The sequence below is a fragment of the Bombina bombina genome, chromosome 4 (genome assembly GCF_027579735.1).
Source record: "Bombina bombina isolate aBomBom1 chromosome 4, aBomBom1.pri, whole genome shotgun sequence".
NCBI lineage: Eukaryota > Metazoa > Chordata > Amphibia > Anura > Bombinatoridae > Bombina > Bombina bombina.
The window spans coordinates 1,037,795,892-1,037,813,124 of NC_069502.1; the positions used below are offsets into that span (position 1 = coordinate 1,037,795,892).

General features: G+C 42.1%; 1 protein-coding gene across 1 annotated transcript in view; it reads right to left on the reverse strand.

The window, feature by feature from the left end:
- Nucleotides 1-17,233, reverse strand: part of ANKEF1 (ankyrin repeat and EF-hand domain containing 1) — a 72,675-nt gene that overhangs the window by 32,747 nt on the left and 22,695 nt on the right. Inside the window, exons 4-5 of the mRNA XM_053709331.1 lie at nt 10,535-10,684; nt 3,867-3,990 (exon numbers count right to left, since the gene is read on the reverse strand). Coding sequence (XP_053565306.1) covers nt 3,867-3,990; nt 10,535-10,684 — 274 coding nt within the window. The remainder of the gene's footprint in view (nt 1-3,866; nt 3,991-10,534; nt 10,685-17,233) is intronic.

A 17,233-nucleotide genomic window follows, 5' to 3' on the forward strand; every position in this document is an offset into this window, starting at 1 on the left:
TTCCCACGCAAAAACGTCATTTTTTTGAGTGCGGGACTGACGTTGTGTTACAGGCTAAAATGCTTTCGGTATACCTATACTGACAAGACTCGTAATGGCTGTGTTCTGTTTTTTACCCTGAAATGGCCATTTTTTCAGCGTTAAAGCCGGAACGGAAAACTTTTAATCTAGGTGTTACTGAGATACAGCTCTGTGAAGTGCTCTGCCAACACTGCTATAAAACTACAACTCCCTTAATGCACTTCTTTCAGCTCCCATTTCCTAGGAGTTTCTGTAGCTCAATTGAGGTATCAGCGCCCCCATAGGATGTGTGATAGTATTAAGTACTGCACCGCACTGTGATGGGAAAAAAAACAAAAAAAAAACGAAACAGACATTGAAGTTCTCCGGGTTTCTTCTATAAACTTTACCGGACAGAATTCTAGAATACCGGACTGTCCGGTCTAATACCGGACACCTGGCAACCCTATTCACGTGAGAGCTAACAAACTCATTGACGATTTATAGTTTATACAAAAACACTAATTGCAATTTAAAAAGTCACAGATGTGGGAAATTAAACTTTAATTGCCATTTTAACCTGTGTGTGTCACCTTGTGTGTCTGTAACAAGGCCAAACATTCAAGGGTATGTAAACTTTTTATCAAGGCCATTTGGGTGATTTCTGTTATCATTAAGATTTAAAAAGAAGCCAAACAACTTTGTGATAATAAATGGCTTCATATGATCACTATCCTTAGACAGTTTTTTGGCATGATCTGTATATATATATATATATATATATATAAAAACATAATTTATGCTTACCAGATAAATTCCTTTCCTTCCTGGCAGGGAGAGTCCACGACTTCATTCCTTACTGTTGGGAAATACATCACCTAGCCACCAGGAGGAGGCAAAGACACCCCAGCCAAAGGCTTAAATATCCCTCCCATTTCCCCTACCACCCCAGACATTTTGCCGAGGGAACAAGGAAAAATAGGAGAAACATCAGGGTATAAAGGTTCCAGAAGAAATAATATAAAAAGGGAGCCGCCCAACTCAATAAATTAGGGGCGGGGTTGTGGACTCTCCCTGCCAGGAAGGAAAGGAATTTATCTGGTAAGCATAAATAATGTTTTCTTTCCATAAGGCAGGGAGAGTCCACAACTTCTTTCTTTACTGTTGGGAAAACTATACCCAAGCTCCAGAGGACACTGACGGGATAATGGGATGGAACAAAAGAGAGGCAGACCCTAGTCTGAGGGCACCACAGCCTGCAAAACTTTTCTCCCAAAAGCTGCTTCAGCCCAAGCAAACACATCAAACTTGTAAAATTTAGAAAAAGTGTGTAAGGAGGACCACTTAGCTGCCTTACAAATCTGATCCATAGAGGCTTCATTCTTAAAAGCCCAGGAGGAAGCCACTGCTCAAGTGGAATGAGCCGTTATCCTCTCAGGAGGCTGTTGTCCCGCTGTCTTGTAAGCTAAGTGGATAATACTCCTCAACCAGAAAGATAGAGAAGTCGTAGTAGCCTTCTGCACCTAACGCTTCCCCGTATAGATGACAAACAAAGAGGAAGATTGTCTGAACTCCTTAGTAGCCTGAAGTTAAAACATCAAGGCCCGAACCACATCTAGATTATGAATCAAACGTTCCTTCACTGAAAAAGGATTAGAACACAAAGAAGGAACAACAATCACTTGATTAATGTTATGATCAGACACCACCTTAGGGAGGAACCCTAATTTAGTACGTAAAACCACCTTATCAGCATGGAAAACAAGGTAAGGGGGTCACATTGCAAAGCAGAAATCTCAGAAATTCTGCGTGCAGAGGTAATAGCCAACAAAAAAGAACCTTCCAAGATAACAATTTAATGTCAACAGAATGCATAGGCTCAAACGGAGCCTGCTGTAAAACAAGAAGAACAAGTTTGAGGCTCCAGTGGAGCCCCAGATCTAAACACAGGTCTGATCATAGTCAGAGCCTTAACAAAGGACTGCACATCAGGAAGCTAAGACAATTTTCTGTGCAGTAACACAGACAGGGACGATATCTGTCCCTTCAGGGAACTAGCAGATAGACCCTTTTCCAGACCATCCTGGAGAAAAGATAACATTCTGGCAACCTTCCATGCACTTCATACCAGTACAAGTAAGTCATCCACACTTTATGATAGATACGACGAGTAACTGGTTTACCAGCTTGAATCAGAGTGTCGATAACACTCTCAGAAAACCCTCTATTGGCTAAGACTAAGCGTTCAATCTCCACACAGTCAGCAGCAGAGAATCTAGATTTTGATGTACGAAGGGACCCTGTGTAAAAGGATTGCCTGCTGAGGAAGTCCGCTTCCCAGTTGTCCACACCCGGAATGATACTTCTCTCATCGCTAAGGAACTTCTCGTTCCCCTCTGATTGTTGATGTAGGCAACTGAAGTTATATTTTCTGATTGGAATCTGATAAACTGGGACGAACCCAGAAGGGACCAAGCCTTCAGAACATTGAAGATTGCCGGAGTTCCAATAAATTGATCGGAAGGGAGGACTCCTCCTGAGTCCACAGCCCTTGTGCCTTCTTGGCACCCAAAACAGCTCCCCAGCCGGAAACGCTAGTGTCCGTAGTCACAATATCCCAGGACGGTCTCAAGAAGCATGTGCCTTAGGACAGATAATCTGGACAGGGCCACCAAGAGAGCGAGTCTCTCGACAGGTTGTCCAACACAATTTGTTGAGACAGATCTAAATGGTCGCTGTTCCATTGTCTCAGCATGCATAGTTGTAAGGGACTGAGATGGAATCTGGCAAAGGGAATGATGTCCATACAGGAAACCATGAGTCCAATCACCTCCATACACTGAGCCACTGAGGGTCTCAAGAAAGCCTGGAGGGTAAGACATGCGGAAGTTAGATTGCAACGTCTCTGATCTGTTAGAAATATTCTCATGGATATAGAGTCTATTATTGTCCCCAGGAAATTCACCCTGGTATTTGGAATAGGAGAACTATTTTCCAAGTTTATCTTCTATCCATCCTATAGTGACGAAAGGCAAAGAATGATTAGAGTGATAGGGGAAGTGGGAGGGATATTTAAGCCTTTGGCTAGGGTGTGTGTTTCCCAACCGTAAGTGATGTATTTCCCAACTGTAAGGAATGAAGTTGTGGACTCTCCCTGCTTTATTAAAGGAAATTAAAATATATTTGTGTGTGGATATATATATATATATATATATATATATATATATGTGTGTGTGTGTAGTGTTTTATATTTAACTTTCATTAAAATAGTGTAGCACAAAACTTCATGAAGAACTCCACTACTTGTGCACTACTAGCGTTCAAGCAATATCCAATATCAATAGTACAATGCACCCCCATAGAAGTCTATTATGTGAGGGATTTAACGCACGCATGTCTGACATGCAGATGTTAGCATGCCCTAGATTATGCTTAAAGGGACACTGAACCCAATTTTTTTCTTTTTTGATTCAGATAGAGCATGCAATTTTAAACAACTTTCTAATGTACTCCTATTAGCAAATGTTCTTCATTCTCTTGATATCTTTATTTGAAAAGCAAAAATGTCAGTTTAGATGCCTGTCCATTTTGGTGAACAACCTGGGTTGTTCTTGCTGATTGGTGGATATATTCATCCATCAATAAACAAGTGCTGTCCAAGGTTCTGGACTTTCTTTTTCAAATAAAGATAGCAAGAGAACGAAGAAAAATTGATAATAGGAGTTAATTAGAAAGTTGTTTAAAATTGCATGCTATATCTGAATCGCGAAAGAAAAAAACTGGATTTTGGAGCAAAAATAGAAATCCTATTGATTGCGTTTGAGCAATGTTAACACACAATAGCTCTAATAGCTAACACTACTAACCTCTTTGTCCTAAAAACTTGCAACAATCTGCAAATCCTCCATATGCAGCTAGGTGAAGGGCTGTGTTCCCATCCATAGCAATAATGGCGATGTCTCCCCTGTATGCAGACAGAATCTTCAACACCTGCAATAAACAGAAAAAAGTTTTTTTGTTTTTTTTTGTTTATTTTTTTACATAGGCTTTTGTATTCAGGCAAACAGCTAAAAAGAGTTTGTTACTGCAAGAAAACTATTTCAAATTGGCTGGGCTCTCTCCGACCCCCAATAGGAAGTTGATTTTGGTTGCTGCTTCTTATTTATAAAGCCTTTCTATAGCCAATCCTGAAGTACTGCACCTTTCAGTAAAGGTGGCAGCTGCAACAAGTAAAAGTAAACAATTGAATTGAATAATTGGAGATACATTAGATAAAAATAAAAAAAACATAATTTATGCTTACCTGATAAATTCCTTTCTTCTGTAGTGTGATCAGTCCACGGGTCATCATTACTTCTGGGATATTACTCCTCCCCAACAGGAAGTGCAAGAGGATTCACCCAGCAGAGCTTCATATAGCTCCTCCCCTCTACGTCACTCCCAGTCATTCGACCAAGGACCAACGAGAAAGGAAAAGCCAAGGGTGAAGTGGTGACTGGAGTATAAATTAAAAAATATTTACCTGCCTTAAAAACAGGGCGGGCCGTGGACTGATCACACTACAGAAGAAAGGAATTTATCAGGTAAGCATAAATTATGTTTTCTTCTGTTAAGTGTGATCAGTCCACGGGTCATCATTACTTCTGGGATACCAATACCAAAGCAAAAGTACACGGATGACGGGAGGGATAGGCAGGCTCTTTATACAGAAGGAACCACTGCCTGAAGAACCTTTCTCCCAAAAATAGCCTCCGATGAAGCAAAAGTGTCAAATTTGTAAAATTTGGAAAAAGTATGAAGCGAAGACCAAGTTGCAGCCTTGCAAATCTGTTCAACAGAGGCCTCATTCTTGAAGGCCCAAGTGGAAGCCACAGCTCTAGTAGAATGAGCTGTAATTCTTTCAGGAGGCTGCTGTCCAGCAGTCTCATAAGCTAAACGAATTATGCTACGAAGCCAAAAAGAAAGAGAGGTAGCGGAAGCTTTTTGACCTCTCCTCTGCCCAGAGTAAATGACAAACAGAGAAGACGTTTGTCGAAATTCCTTAGTTGCCTGTAAGTAAAATTTTAGAGCACGGACTACATCCAGGTTGTGCAGTAGACGTTCCTTCTTTGAAGAAGGATTTGGGCATAAAGAAGGAACAACAATCTCTTGATTGATATTCCTGTTAGTAACTACCTTAGGTAAGAACCCAGGTTTAGTACGCAGGACTACCTTATCCGAATGAAAAATCAAATAAGGAGAATCACAATGTAAGGCTGATAATTCAGAGACTCTTCGAGCCGAGGAAATAGCCATTAAAAATAGAACTTTCCAAGATAACAACTTTATATCAATGGAATGAAGGGGTTCAAACGGAACGCCCTGTAAAACATTAAGAACAAGGTTTAAACTCCATGGTGGAGCAACAGTTTTAAACACAGGCTTAATTCTGGCCAAAGCCTGACAAAAAGCCTGGACGTCAGGAACTTCTGACAGACGTTTGTGTAACAGAATGGACAGAGCTGAGATCTGTCCCTTTAATGAACTAGCAGATAAACCCTTTTCTAAACCTTCTTGTAGAAAAGACAATATCCTAGGAATCCTAACCTTACTCCAAGAGTAACCTTTGGATTCACACCAATATAGGTATTTACGCCATATCTTATGGTAAATCTTTCTGGTAACAGGTTTCCTAGCCTGTATTAAGGTATCAATAACTGACTCAGAAAATCCACGTCTTGATAAAATCAAGCGTTCAATTTCCAAGCAGTCAGCTTCAGAGAAGTTAGATTTTGATGTTTGAAGGGACCCTGTATCAGAAGGTCCTGTTTCAGAGGTAGAGACCAAGGTGGACAGGATGACATGTCCACCAGGTCTGCATACCAAGTCCTGCGTGGCCACGCAGGTGCTATTAGAATCACTGATGCTCTCTCTTGTTTGATTCTGGCAATCAATCGAGGAAGCAACGGGAAGGGTGGAAACACGTAAGCCATCCTGAAGTCCCAAGGTGCTGTCAGAGCATCTATCAGGACTGCTCCTGGATCCCTGGATCTGGACCCGTAACGAGGAAGCTTGGCGTTCTGTCGAGACGCCATGAGATCTATCTCTGGTTTGCCCCAACGTCGAAGTATTTGGGCAAAGACCTCCGGATGAAGTTCCCACTCCCCCGGATGAAAAGTCTGACGACTTAAGAAATCCGCCTCCCAGTTCTCCACTCCCGGGATGTGGATTGCTGACAGGTGGCAAGAGTGAGACTCTGCCCAGCAAATTATCTTTGATACTTCCATCATAGCTAGGGAGCTTCTTGTCCCTCCCTGATGGTTGATGTAAGCTACAGTCGTGATGTTGTCCGACTGAAACCTGATGAACCCCCGAGTTGTCAACTGGGGCCAAGCCAGGAGGGCATTGAGAACTGCTCTCAATTCCAGAATGTTTATTGGCAGGAGACTCTCCTCCTGACTCCATTGTCCCTGAGCCTTCAGAGAATTCCAGACGGCACCCCAACCTAGAAGGCTGGCGTCTGTTGTTACAATTGTCCAGTCTGGTCTGCTGAATGGCATCCCCCTGGACAGATGTGGCCGAGAAAGCCACCATAGAAGAGAATTTCTGGTCTCTTGATCCAGATTCAGAGAAGGGGATAAGTCTGAGTAATCCCCATTCCACTGACTTAGCATGCACAGTTGCAGTGGTCTGAGGTGTAAGCGTGCAAAGGGTACTATGTCCATTGCCGCTACCATTAAGCCGATTACCTCCATGCATTGAGCCACTGACGGGTGTTGAATGGAATGAAGGGTGCGGCAAGCACTTTGAAGTCTTGTTAGCCTGTCCTCTGTCAGGTAAATCTTCATTTCTACAGAATCTATAAGAGTCCCCAGGAAGGGAACTCTTGTGAGTGGAACGAGTGAACTTTTCTTTTCGTTCACCTTCCATCCATGTGACCTTAGAAATGCCAGCACTAACTCTGTATGAGACTTGGCAGTTTGAAAGCTTGAAGCTTGTATCAGAATGTCGTCTAGGTATGGAGCTACCGAGATTCCCCACGGTCTTAGTACCGCCAGAAGAGCACCCAGAACCTTTGTGAAGATTCTTGGAGCTGTAGCCAATCCGAATGGAAGAGCCACAAACTGGTAATGCCTGTCTAGGAAGGCAAACCTTAGGTACCGATAATGATCTTTGTGAATCGGTATGTGAAGGTAAGCATCCTTTAAATCTACAGTGGTCATGTATTGACCCTCTTGGATCATAGGTAAAATTGTCCGAATAGTCTCCATCTTGAACGATGGAACTCTTAGGAATTTGTTTAGGATCTTTAAGTCCAGGATTGGTCTGAAAGTTCCCTCTTTTTTGGGAACCACAAACAGATTTGAGTAAAACCCCTGTCCCTGTTCCGATCGTGGAACTGGATGGATTACTCCCATTAACAAGAGCTCTTGTACGCAGCGTAGAAACGCCTCTTTCTTTGTCTGGATTGTTGACAATCTTGACAGATGAAATCTCTCTCTTGGAGGAGAGTATTTGAAGTCCAGAAGGTATCCCTGAGATATTATCTCTAGCGCCCAGGGATCCTGAACATCTCTTGCCCAAGCCTGGGCGAAGAGAGAAAGTCTGCCCCCCACTAGATCCGATCCCGGATCGGGGGCCCTCAATTCATGCTGTTTTAGGGGCAGCAGCAGGTTTCCTAGTCTGCTTGCCCTTGTTCCAGGACTGGTTAGGTTTCCAGCCTTGTCTGTAGCGAGCAACAGCTCCTTCCTGTTTTGGTGCAGAGGAAGTTGATGCTGCTCCTGCTTTGAAATTACGAAAGGAACGAAAATTAGACTGTCTAGTCTTGGCTTTGGCTTTGTCCTGAGGCAGGGCATGGCCTTTACCTCCTGTAATGTCAGCGATAATCTCTTTCAACCCGGGCCCGAATAAGGTCTGCCCTTTGAAAGGTATATTAAGCAATTTAGACTTAGAAGTAACATCAGCTGACCAGGATTTTAGCCACAGCGCCCTGCGTGCCTGAATGGCGAATCCTGAATTCTTTGCCGTAAGTTTAGTAAGATGTACTACGGCCTCCGAAATGAATGAATTAGCTAGTTTAAGGACTCTAAGCCTGTCCGTAATGTCGTCCAGAGTAGCTGAACCAATGTTCTCTTCCAGAGACTCAATCCAGAATGCCGCTGCAGCCGTGATCGGCGCAATGCATGCAAGGGGTTGCAATATAAAACCTTGTTGAACAAACATTTTCTTAAGGTAACCCTCTAACTTTTTATCCATTGGATCTGAAAAAGCACAGCTATCCTCCACCGGGATAGTGGTACGCTTAGCTAAGGTAGAAACTGCTCCCTCCACCTTAGGGACCGTTTGCCATAAGTCCCTTGTGGTGGCGTCTATTGGAAACATTTTTCTAAATATCGGAGGGGGTGAGAACGGCACACCGGGTCTATCCCACTCCTTAGTAACAATTTCAGTAAGTCTCTTAGGTATAGGAAAAACCTCAGTACTCGTCGGTACCGCAAAATATTTATCCAACCTACACATTTTCTCTGGTATTGCAACTGTGTTACAATCATTCAGAGCCGCTAACACCTCCCCTAGTAATACACGGAGGTTTTCCAGTTTAAATTTAAAATTTGAAATATCTGAATCCAGTCTGTTTGGATCAGAACCGTCACCCACAGAATGAAGTTCTCCGTCCTCATGTTCTGCCACCTGTGACGCAGTGTCTGACATGGCCCTAATATTATCAGCGCACTCTGTTCTCACTCCAGAGTGATCACGCTTACCTCTTAGTTCTGGTAATTTAGCCAAAACCTCAGTCATAACAGTAGCCATATCCTGTAATGTGATTTGTAATGGCCGCCCAGATGTACTCGGCGCTACAATATCACGCACCTCCCTCTGAGCGGGAGATGTAGGTACTGACACGTGAGGCGAGTTAGTCGGCATAACTCTCCCCTCGTTGTTTGGTGAAATTTGTTCAATTTGTACAGATTGACTTTTATTTAAAGTAGCATCAATACAGTTAGTACATAAATTTCTATTGGGCTCCACTTTGGCATTGCAACAAATGACACAGGTATCATCCTCTGAATCAGACATGTTTAACACACTAGCAAATAAACTTGCAACTTGGAAATACAATTCAATTAGAATAATATTAAAATGTACTGTGCCTTTAAGAAGCACAGAAGATCTATGACAGTTGAAAATTAATAAACTGAAACAGTTATAGCCTCAATCCTTGTAAACAACACAACTTTAGCAAAGGTTTAATCCCATTAGCAAAGATAACAAATTCTGAAAGCAGGAAACAAATTACAGAATAAACGTTTTTTATCTCAGTCAAACTATAATTCTCACAGCTCTGCTGAGAGAAATTACCTCCCTCAAAATAAGTTTTGAAGACCCCTGAGCTCTGTAGAGATGAACCGGATCATGCAGGGAATACAATGAGTTGCTGACTGAAATATTTGATGCATAGAAAAAGCGCCAAAAAACGGCCCCTCCCCCTCACACACAGCAGTGAGGGAGAACAGAAACTGTCAGAAAAACAGATTAAGCAACTGCCAAGTGGAAAAATAGTGCCCAAACATTTATTCACACAGTACCTCAGCAAATGAAAACGATTTTACATTCCAGCAAAAACGTTAAACATAATCTCTAGTTATTAAACAGCTTTATGTATTTCTTACAGTGTAATTCTAGTGAAGTACCATTCCCCAGAATACTGAAGTGTAAAGTATACATACATGACATTATATCGGTATGGCAGGATTTTCTCATCAATTCCATTGTCAGAAAATAAAAACTGCTACATACCTCTATGCAGATTCATCTGCCCGCTGTCCCCTGATCTGAAGTTTACCTCACTCCTCAGATGGCCGAGAACAGCAATATGATCTTAACTACTCCGGCTAAAATCATAGCAAAACTCTGGTAGATTCTTCTTCAAACTCTGCCAGAGAGGTAATAACACACTCCGGTGCTATTTTAAAATAACAAACTTTTGATTGAAGATATAAAACTAAGTATAATCACCATAGTCCTCTCACACATCCTATCTAGTCGTTGGGTGCAAGAGAATGACTGGGAGTGACGTAGAGGGGAGGAGCTATATGCAGCTCTGCTGGGTGAATCCTCTTGCACTTCCTGTTGGGGAGGAGTAATATCCCAGAAGTAATGATGACCCGTGGACTGATCACACTTAACAGAAGAAATACAGTATAATCTCCCTTTAAAGACACTCTGAAAAACAGTAGAATGATAATCTCAGGTCTTCAGATTCACTTTATAGAGATGCCAGCAAGATGGAAGAAGTGAACTAATTAAGGATAGCCTTTTATTGTGTTATTTGTTGATTAGGCAGAACCACCCCCTCCGATTTGTACATCACACATAAGCCTGTTTTGTCAGGATTTTTTTTTTTTTTAACATTGTCAACTATATTGTTACATAGAACATATTGTCACAAAAAGCAATGTGTTATTTCCAGTTACCATCTCCTATACTTTGTGAGTACTGCATAACATTTGCAAATGTTTCCCTAAAGGTTATATATGGAATGTAAATATACCTCCAGAAATCCACCTTTTGCAGCAAAATGCACTGCATGATATCGTTCCCGATCAAAAACATTTACATCTCCTCCTCGGCTCAGGATGCTTCGTACAACTTCTATGGCACCTTCCCTTGCCGCCTCCATTAGAGCAGTCCGCCCTGTTGACTGAAGAGAAGTACATACCTTACCGCTATGCAGTCTATGTAGATTCTTATCTGCTGCTGTTCTCACACAATTCACAATAAAGAGACATTCTAGTATAAATAGAAAATGCTTTATTTTGATTTACCAGTTTTTGTTTTGTTTTTTTTAAACAAATTCCCTTCTTTCATTAGGTGTCTAACACTTTTAAAGGGTTAAATACATGGTCAAAGCTGTGCTCCTGGAACACCTCCGGTCTGCTCTAGATAAGGATATGGACAGTGATTTGACCATACACGTGTATGCTTGCTTTTTGTTTGTTTACCAGCTGTACAGGAGGATTTTTACTTTAGAAAAAAAATAAATCTAATTTTACCCCTCGGATGGGGGAGGATTTAGGGACATGGCCTACCGATGTTTGCTGAGCAGAGCTGCAACAAGAGGAGCTGGGTTAGGTGGAATATGGGTGTCATGGGTGCAGTCAGGACAGTCCCAAGAAACACATATTCATATTGTCATGTCGGGTTAGCAGACATGAGAATATGCAATCGTGTTTGCACGCAAGTAGGGTGTTTTACCTCCCACTTTTTTTGCTCCATTGACTTCTATGGGAGAATACGTGAACGCACATGGGATATTCTAAGTTTGACTTTTTGTACTCGTCGGGTTAGTGCAAGAGCGAAAACAGTTTACTTTTAACTCATAATACAAGCGCAACCCGACACGCGCAAAAAGTTACATCTAGTGCAATTAACACTTGAGTGGGAGCCTTAAATAGCGCTTCACTTGTAATTTGGCCCATATTGAATTTGCTTAGAAATAAGACAAAATAGAGGATTTTACTTCTACATTTGAATGTTCCTTTAAGATTAATCTCATACTTGGTATTATATTTTAAATACAGGTACAAAACCCTTTAGTCTAACTGCTGGACAGCTTGGAGAGGGGATGGGACCAAGAGTAAACAACATCTTAGGTCATTTAGTCAATATTTACATGTCATAATAGTACCATCAGAGAGATAGTATGGTACTGTAATCAGTAAGGTAATAGTGGTTGTTTAAACTAAATAAAGACTATCATTTGCATTTAAAGGGCCACTAAACCCAAAATCTTTCTTTCATGATTCAGATAGAACATACACATTTAAACAACATTACAATTTACTTCTATTATTAATTTTGCTTCATTTTTTATATATCCTTATTTGAAGAAAAAGCAATGCACATGGGTGAGCCAATCACATGAGTCTTCTATGTGCAGCAACCAATCAGCAGCTACTTTCAGCAATGAATATCAAGAGAATAAAACAAATTAGATAATAGAAGTAAATTAGAAAGATGTTTAAAAATGCATTCTCTTTCTAAATCATGAAAGAAAAAATGTGGGTATCATGGCCCTTTAAGAACACAAAAAGCAAACCAAAGATACTGACAGAAAAGATTGTAACTGGCTAGTGGGGAAAAATAATAATATATTTATATATATATATATATATATATATATATATATATATATATATATATATATATATATATATATATATATATATATATAACAGAATTTATGCTTACCTGATAAATTACTTTCTCCAACGGTGTGTCCGGTCCACGGCGTCATCCTTAGTTGTGGGAATATCTCTTCCCCAACAGGAAATGGCAAAGAGTCCCAGCAAAGCTGGCCATATAGTCCCTCCTAGGCTCCGCCCACCCCAGTCATTCGACCGACGGACAGGAGGAAAAATATAGGAGAAACCATATGGTACCGTGGTGACTGTAGTTAGAGAAAATAATTCATCAGACCTGATTAAAAAACCAGGGCGGGCCGTGGACCGGACACACCGTTGGAGAAAGTAATTTATCAGGTAAGCATAAATTCTGTTTTCTCCAACATTGGTGTGTCCGGTCCACGGCGTCATCCTTACTTGTGGGAACCAATACCAAAGCTTTAGGACACGGATGAAGGGAGGGAGCAAATCAGGTTACCTAAACGGAAGGCACCACGGCTTGCAAAACCTTTCTCCCAAAAATAGCCTCCGAAGAAGCAAAAGTATCAAATTTGTAAAATTTGGCAAAAGTGTGCAGTGAAGACCAAGTCGCTGCCTTACATATCTGATCAACAGAAGCCTCGTTCTTGAAGGCCCATGTGGAAGCCACAGCCCTAGTGGAGTGAGCTGTGATTCTTTCAGGAGGCTGCCGCCCGGCAGTCTCATAAGCCAATCGGATGATGCTTTTAAGCCAAAAGGAAAGAGAGGTAGAAGTCGCTTTTTGACCTCTCCTTTTACCAGAATAGACGACAAACAGAGAAGATGTTTGTCTGAAATCTTTTGTAGCTTCTAAATAGAATTTTAGAGCACGGACTACGTCCAAATTGTGTAACAAACGTTCCTTCTTTGAAACTGGATTCGGACACAAAGAAGGTACAACTATCTCCTGGTTAATATTTTTGTTAGAAACAACCTTTGGAAGAAAAGCAGGCTTAGTACGCAAAACCACCTTATCTGCATGGAACACCAGATAGGGCGGAGAACACTGCAGAGCAGATAACTCTGAAACTCTTCTAGCAGAAGAAATAGCAACCAAAAACAAAACTTTCCAAGATAACAACTTAATATCTATGGAATGTAGAGGTTCAAACGGAACCCCTTGAAGAACTGAAAGAACTAGATTTAAACTCCAGGGAGGAGTCAAAAGTCTGTAAACAGGCTTGATCCTAACCAGAGCCTGAACAAATGCTTGAACCTCTGGCATAGCTGCCAGTCGTTTGTGTAGTAAGACAGATAAAGCAGAGATCTGTCCCTTTAGAGAACTCGCAGATAAACCTTTATCCAAACCTTCTTGCAGAAAGGAAAGAATCTTAGGAATTTTTATCTTATTCCAAGGGAATCCCTTGGATTCACACCAGCAGATATATCTTTTCCATATTTTATGGTAAATCTTTCTAGTTACTGGTTTTCTGGCCTGAACCAGAGTATCAATCACCGAATCTGAAAACCCACGCCATGGAATCAAGCGTTCAATCTCCAAGCCGTCAGCTGGAGGGAGACCAGATTTGGATGTTCAAATGGACCCTAAACAAGAAGGTCCTGTCTCAAAGGTAGCTTCCATGGTGGAACCGATGACATATTCACCAGGTCTGCATACCAAGTCCTGCGTGGCCACGCAGGATCTATGAAGATCACCAAGGCCCTCTCCTGTTTGATCCTGGCTACCAGCCTGGGAATGAGAGGAAACGGTGGAAACACATAAGCTAGGTTGAAGGTCCAAGGCGCTACTAGTGCATCCACTAGAGTCGCCTTGGGATCCCTGGATCTGGACCCGTAGCAAGGAACCTTGAAGTTCTGATGAGACGCCATCAGATCCATGTCTGGAATGCCCCATAATTGAGTCAACTGGGCAAAAATCTCCGGGTGGAGTTCCCACTCCCCCGGATGGAATGTCTGACGACTCAGATAATCCGCTTCCCAGTTTTCCACACCTGGGATGTGGATCGCAGATAGATGGCAGGAGTGATTCTCCGCCCATTGTATTATTTTGGTTACTTCTTTCATCGCCAGGGAACTCCTTGTTCCCACCTGATGATTGATATACGCAACAGTCGTCATGTTGTCTGATTGGAATCTTATGAATCTGGCCTTTGCAAGCTGAGGCCAAGCCCTGAGAGCATTGAATATCGCTCTTAGTTCCAGAATGTTTATCGGGAGAAGAGACTCTTCCCGAGACCATAGTCCCTGAGCTTTCAGGGATTCCCAGACTGCACCCCAGCCCACTAGACTGGCGTCGGTCGTGACAATGACCCACTCTGGTCTGCGGAAGCTCATTCCCTGGGATAGGTGGTCCAGGGATATCCACCAACGGAGTGAATCTCTGGTCTTCTGATCTACTTGAATCACTGGAGACAAGTCTGTATAGTCCCCATTCCACTGTTTCAGCATGCACAGTGGTAATGGTCTGAGATGAATTTGCGCAAAAGGAACTATGTCCATTGCTGCAACCATCAACCCTACTACTTCCATGCACTGAGCTATGGAAGGACGTGGAACAGAATGAAGAACTTGACAAGCGCTTAGAAGTTTTGACTTTCTGACATCTGTCAGAAAGATCCTCATTTCTAAGGAATCTATTATTGTTCCCAAGAAGGGAACTCTTGTTGACGGAGACAGAGAACTTTTTTCTATGTTCACCTTCCATCCGTGAGATCTGAGAAAAGCCAGAACGATGTCTGTATGAGCCTTTGCTTTTGAAAGGGACGACGCTTGTATTAGAATGTCGTCCAAGTATGGTACTACTGCAATGCCCCTCGGTCTTAGAACCGCTAGAAGGGACCCGAGTACCTTTGTGAAAATCCTTGGAGCAGTGGCTAATCCGAATGGGAGGGCCACAAACTGGTAATGTTTGTCCAGAAAGGCGAACCTTAGGAACTGATGATGTTCTTTGTGGATAGGAATATGTAGGTACGCATCCTTTAGATCCACGGTAGTCATAAATTGACCTTCCTGGATAGTGGGTAGAATCGTTCGAATGGTTTCCATTTTGAACGATGGTACCCTGAGAAATTTGTTTAGGATCTTTAAATCCAGAATTGGTCTGAAGGTTCCCTCTTTTTTTGGAACTACGAACAGATTTGAGTAAAATACAATTCCTTGTTCCGTCATTGGAACTGGGTGTATCACTCCCATCTTTAACAGGTCTTCTACACAATGTAAGAACGCCTGTTTCTTTATTTGGTTTGAGGATAAGTGAGACATGTGGAACCTTCCCCTTTGGGGTAGTTCCTTGAATTCCAGAAGATAACCCTGAGAAACTATTTCTACGGTCCAGGGATCCTGAACATCTCTTGCCCAAGCCTGAGCAAAGAGAGAGAGTCTGCCCCCCACTAGATCCGGTCCCGGATCGGGGGCTACTCCTTCATGCTGTTTTGTTAGCGGTAGCAGGTTTCTTGGTCTGCTTACCCTTGTTCCAGCCTTGCATCGGTTTCCAGGCTGGTTTGGACTGTGAGGCATTACCCTCTTGCTTAGAGGATGCAGAATTAGAGGCCGGTCCGTTCCTGAAATTACGAAAGGAACGAAAATTAGACTTATTCTTGGCCTTGAAAGGCCTATCTTGTGGGAGGGCGTGACCCTTTCCCCCAGTGATGTCTGAGATAATCTCTTTCAATTCTGGTCCAAAGAGAGTTTTACCCTTGAAGGGGATGTTAAGCAATTTTGTCTTGGATGATACATCCGCTGACCAAGACTTTAGCCAAAGCGCTCTGCGCGCCACAATTGCAAACCCTGAATTTTTTGCCGCTAATCTAGCTAATTGCAAAGCGGCATCTAAAATAAAAGAGTTAGCCAACTTAAGTGCGTGAACTCTGTCCATAACCTCCTCATATGGAGTCTCTCTACTGAGCGACTTTTCTAGTTCCTCGAACCAGAACCACGCTGCTGTAGTGACAGGAACAATGCACGAAATGGGTTGTAGAAGGTAACCTTGCTGTACAAAAATCTTTTTAAGCAAACCTTCCAATTTTTTATCCATAGGATCTTTGAAAGCACAACTATCCTCGATAGGAATAGTAGTGCGCTTGTTTAGAGTAGAAACTGCCCCCTCGACCTTAGGGACTGTCTGCCATAAGTCCTTTCTGGGGTCGACCATAGGAAATAATTTCTTAAATATAGGAGGGGGAACAAAAGGTATGCCGGGCTTCTCCCACTCCTTATTCACTATGTCCGCCACCCGCTTGGGTATAGGAAAAGCGTCGGGGTGCACCGGAACCTCTAGGAACTTGTCCATCTTGCATAATTTTTCTGGAATGACCAAGTTGTCACAATCATCCAGAGTAGATAACACCTCCTTAAGCAGTGCGCGGAGATGTTATAATTTAAATTTAAATGTCACAACATCAGGTTCAGCCTGTTGAGAAATTTTTCCTGAATCTGAAATTTCCCCATCCGACAAAACCTCCCTCATGGCCCCTTCAGATTGGTGTGAGGGTATGACAGAACAATTATCATCAGCGCCCTCCTGCTCTTCAGTGTTTAAAACAGAGCAATCGCGCTTTCTCTGATATGCAGGCATTTTGGATAAAATATTTGCTATGGAGTTATCCATTACAGCCGTCAATTGTTGCATGGTAATAAGCATTGGCGCGCTAGAAGTACTAGGGGCCTCCTGCGTGGGAAAAACTGGCGTAGACACAGAAGGAGATGATGTAGAACCATGTCTACTCCCTTCATCTGAGGAATCATCTTGGGCAATTTCATTATCTGTGGCAGTACTGTCCTTACTTTGTTTGGACGCTATGGCACAATTATCACACAATTTTGAAGGGGGAGACACATTGGCTTTCATACATATAGAACATAGCTTATCTGAAGGCACAGACATGTTAAACAGGCTTAAACTTGTCAATAAAGCACAAAAACCATTTTAAAACAAAACCGTTACTGTCTCTTTAAATTTTAAACAGAGCACACTTTATTACTGAATATGTGAAAAAATATGAAGGAATTGTTCAAAATTTACCAAAATTTCACCACAGTGTCTTAAAGCATTAAAAGTATTGCACACCAAAAGAGCTTTAACCCTTAAA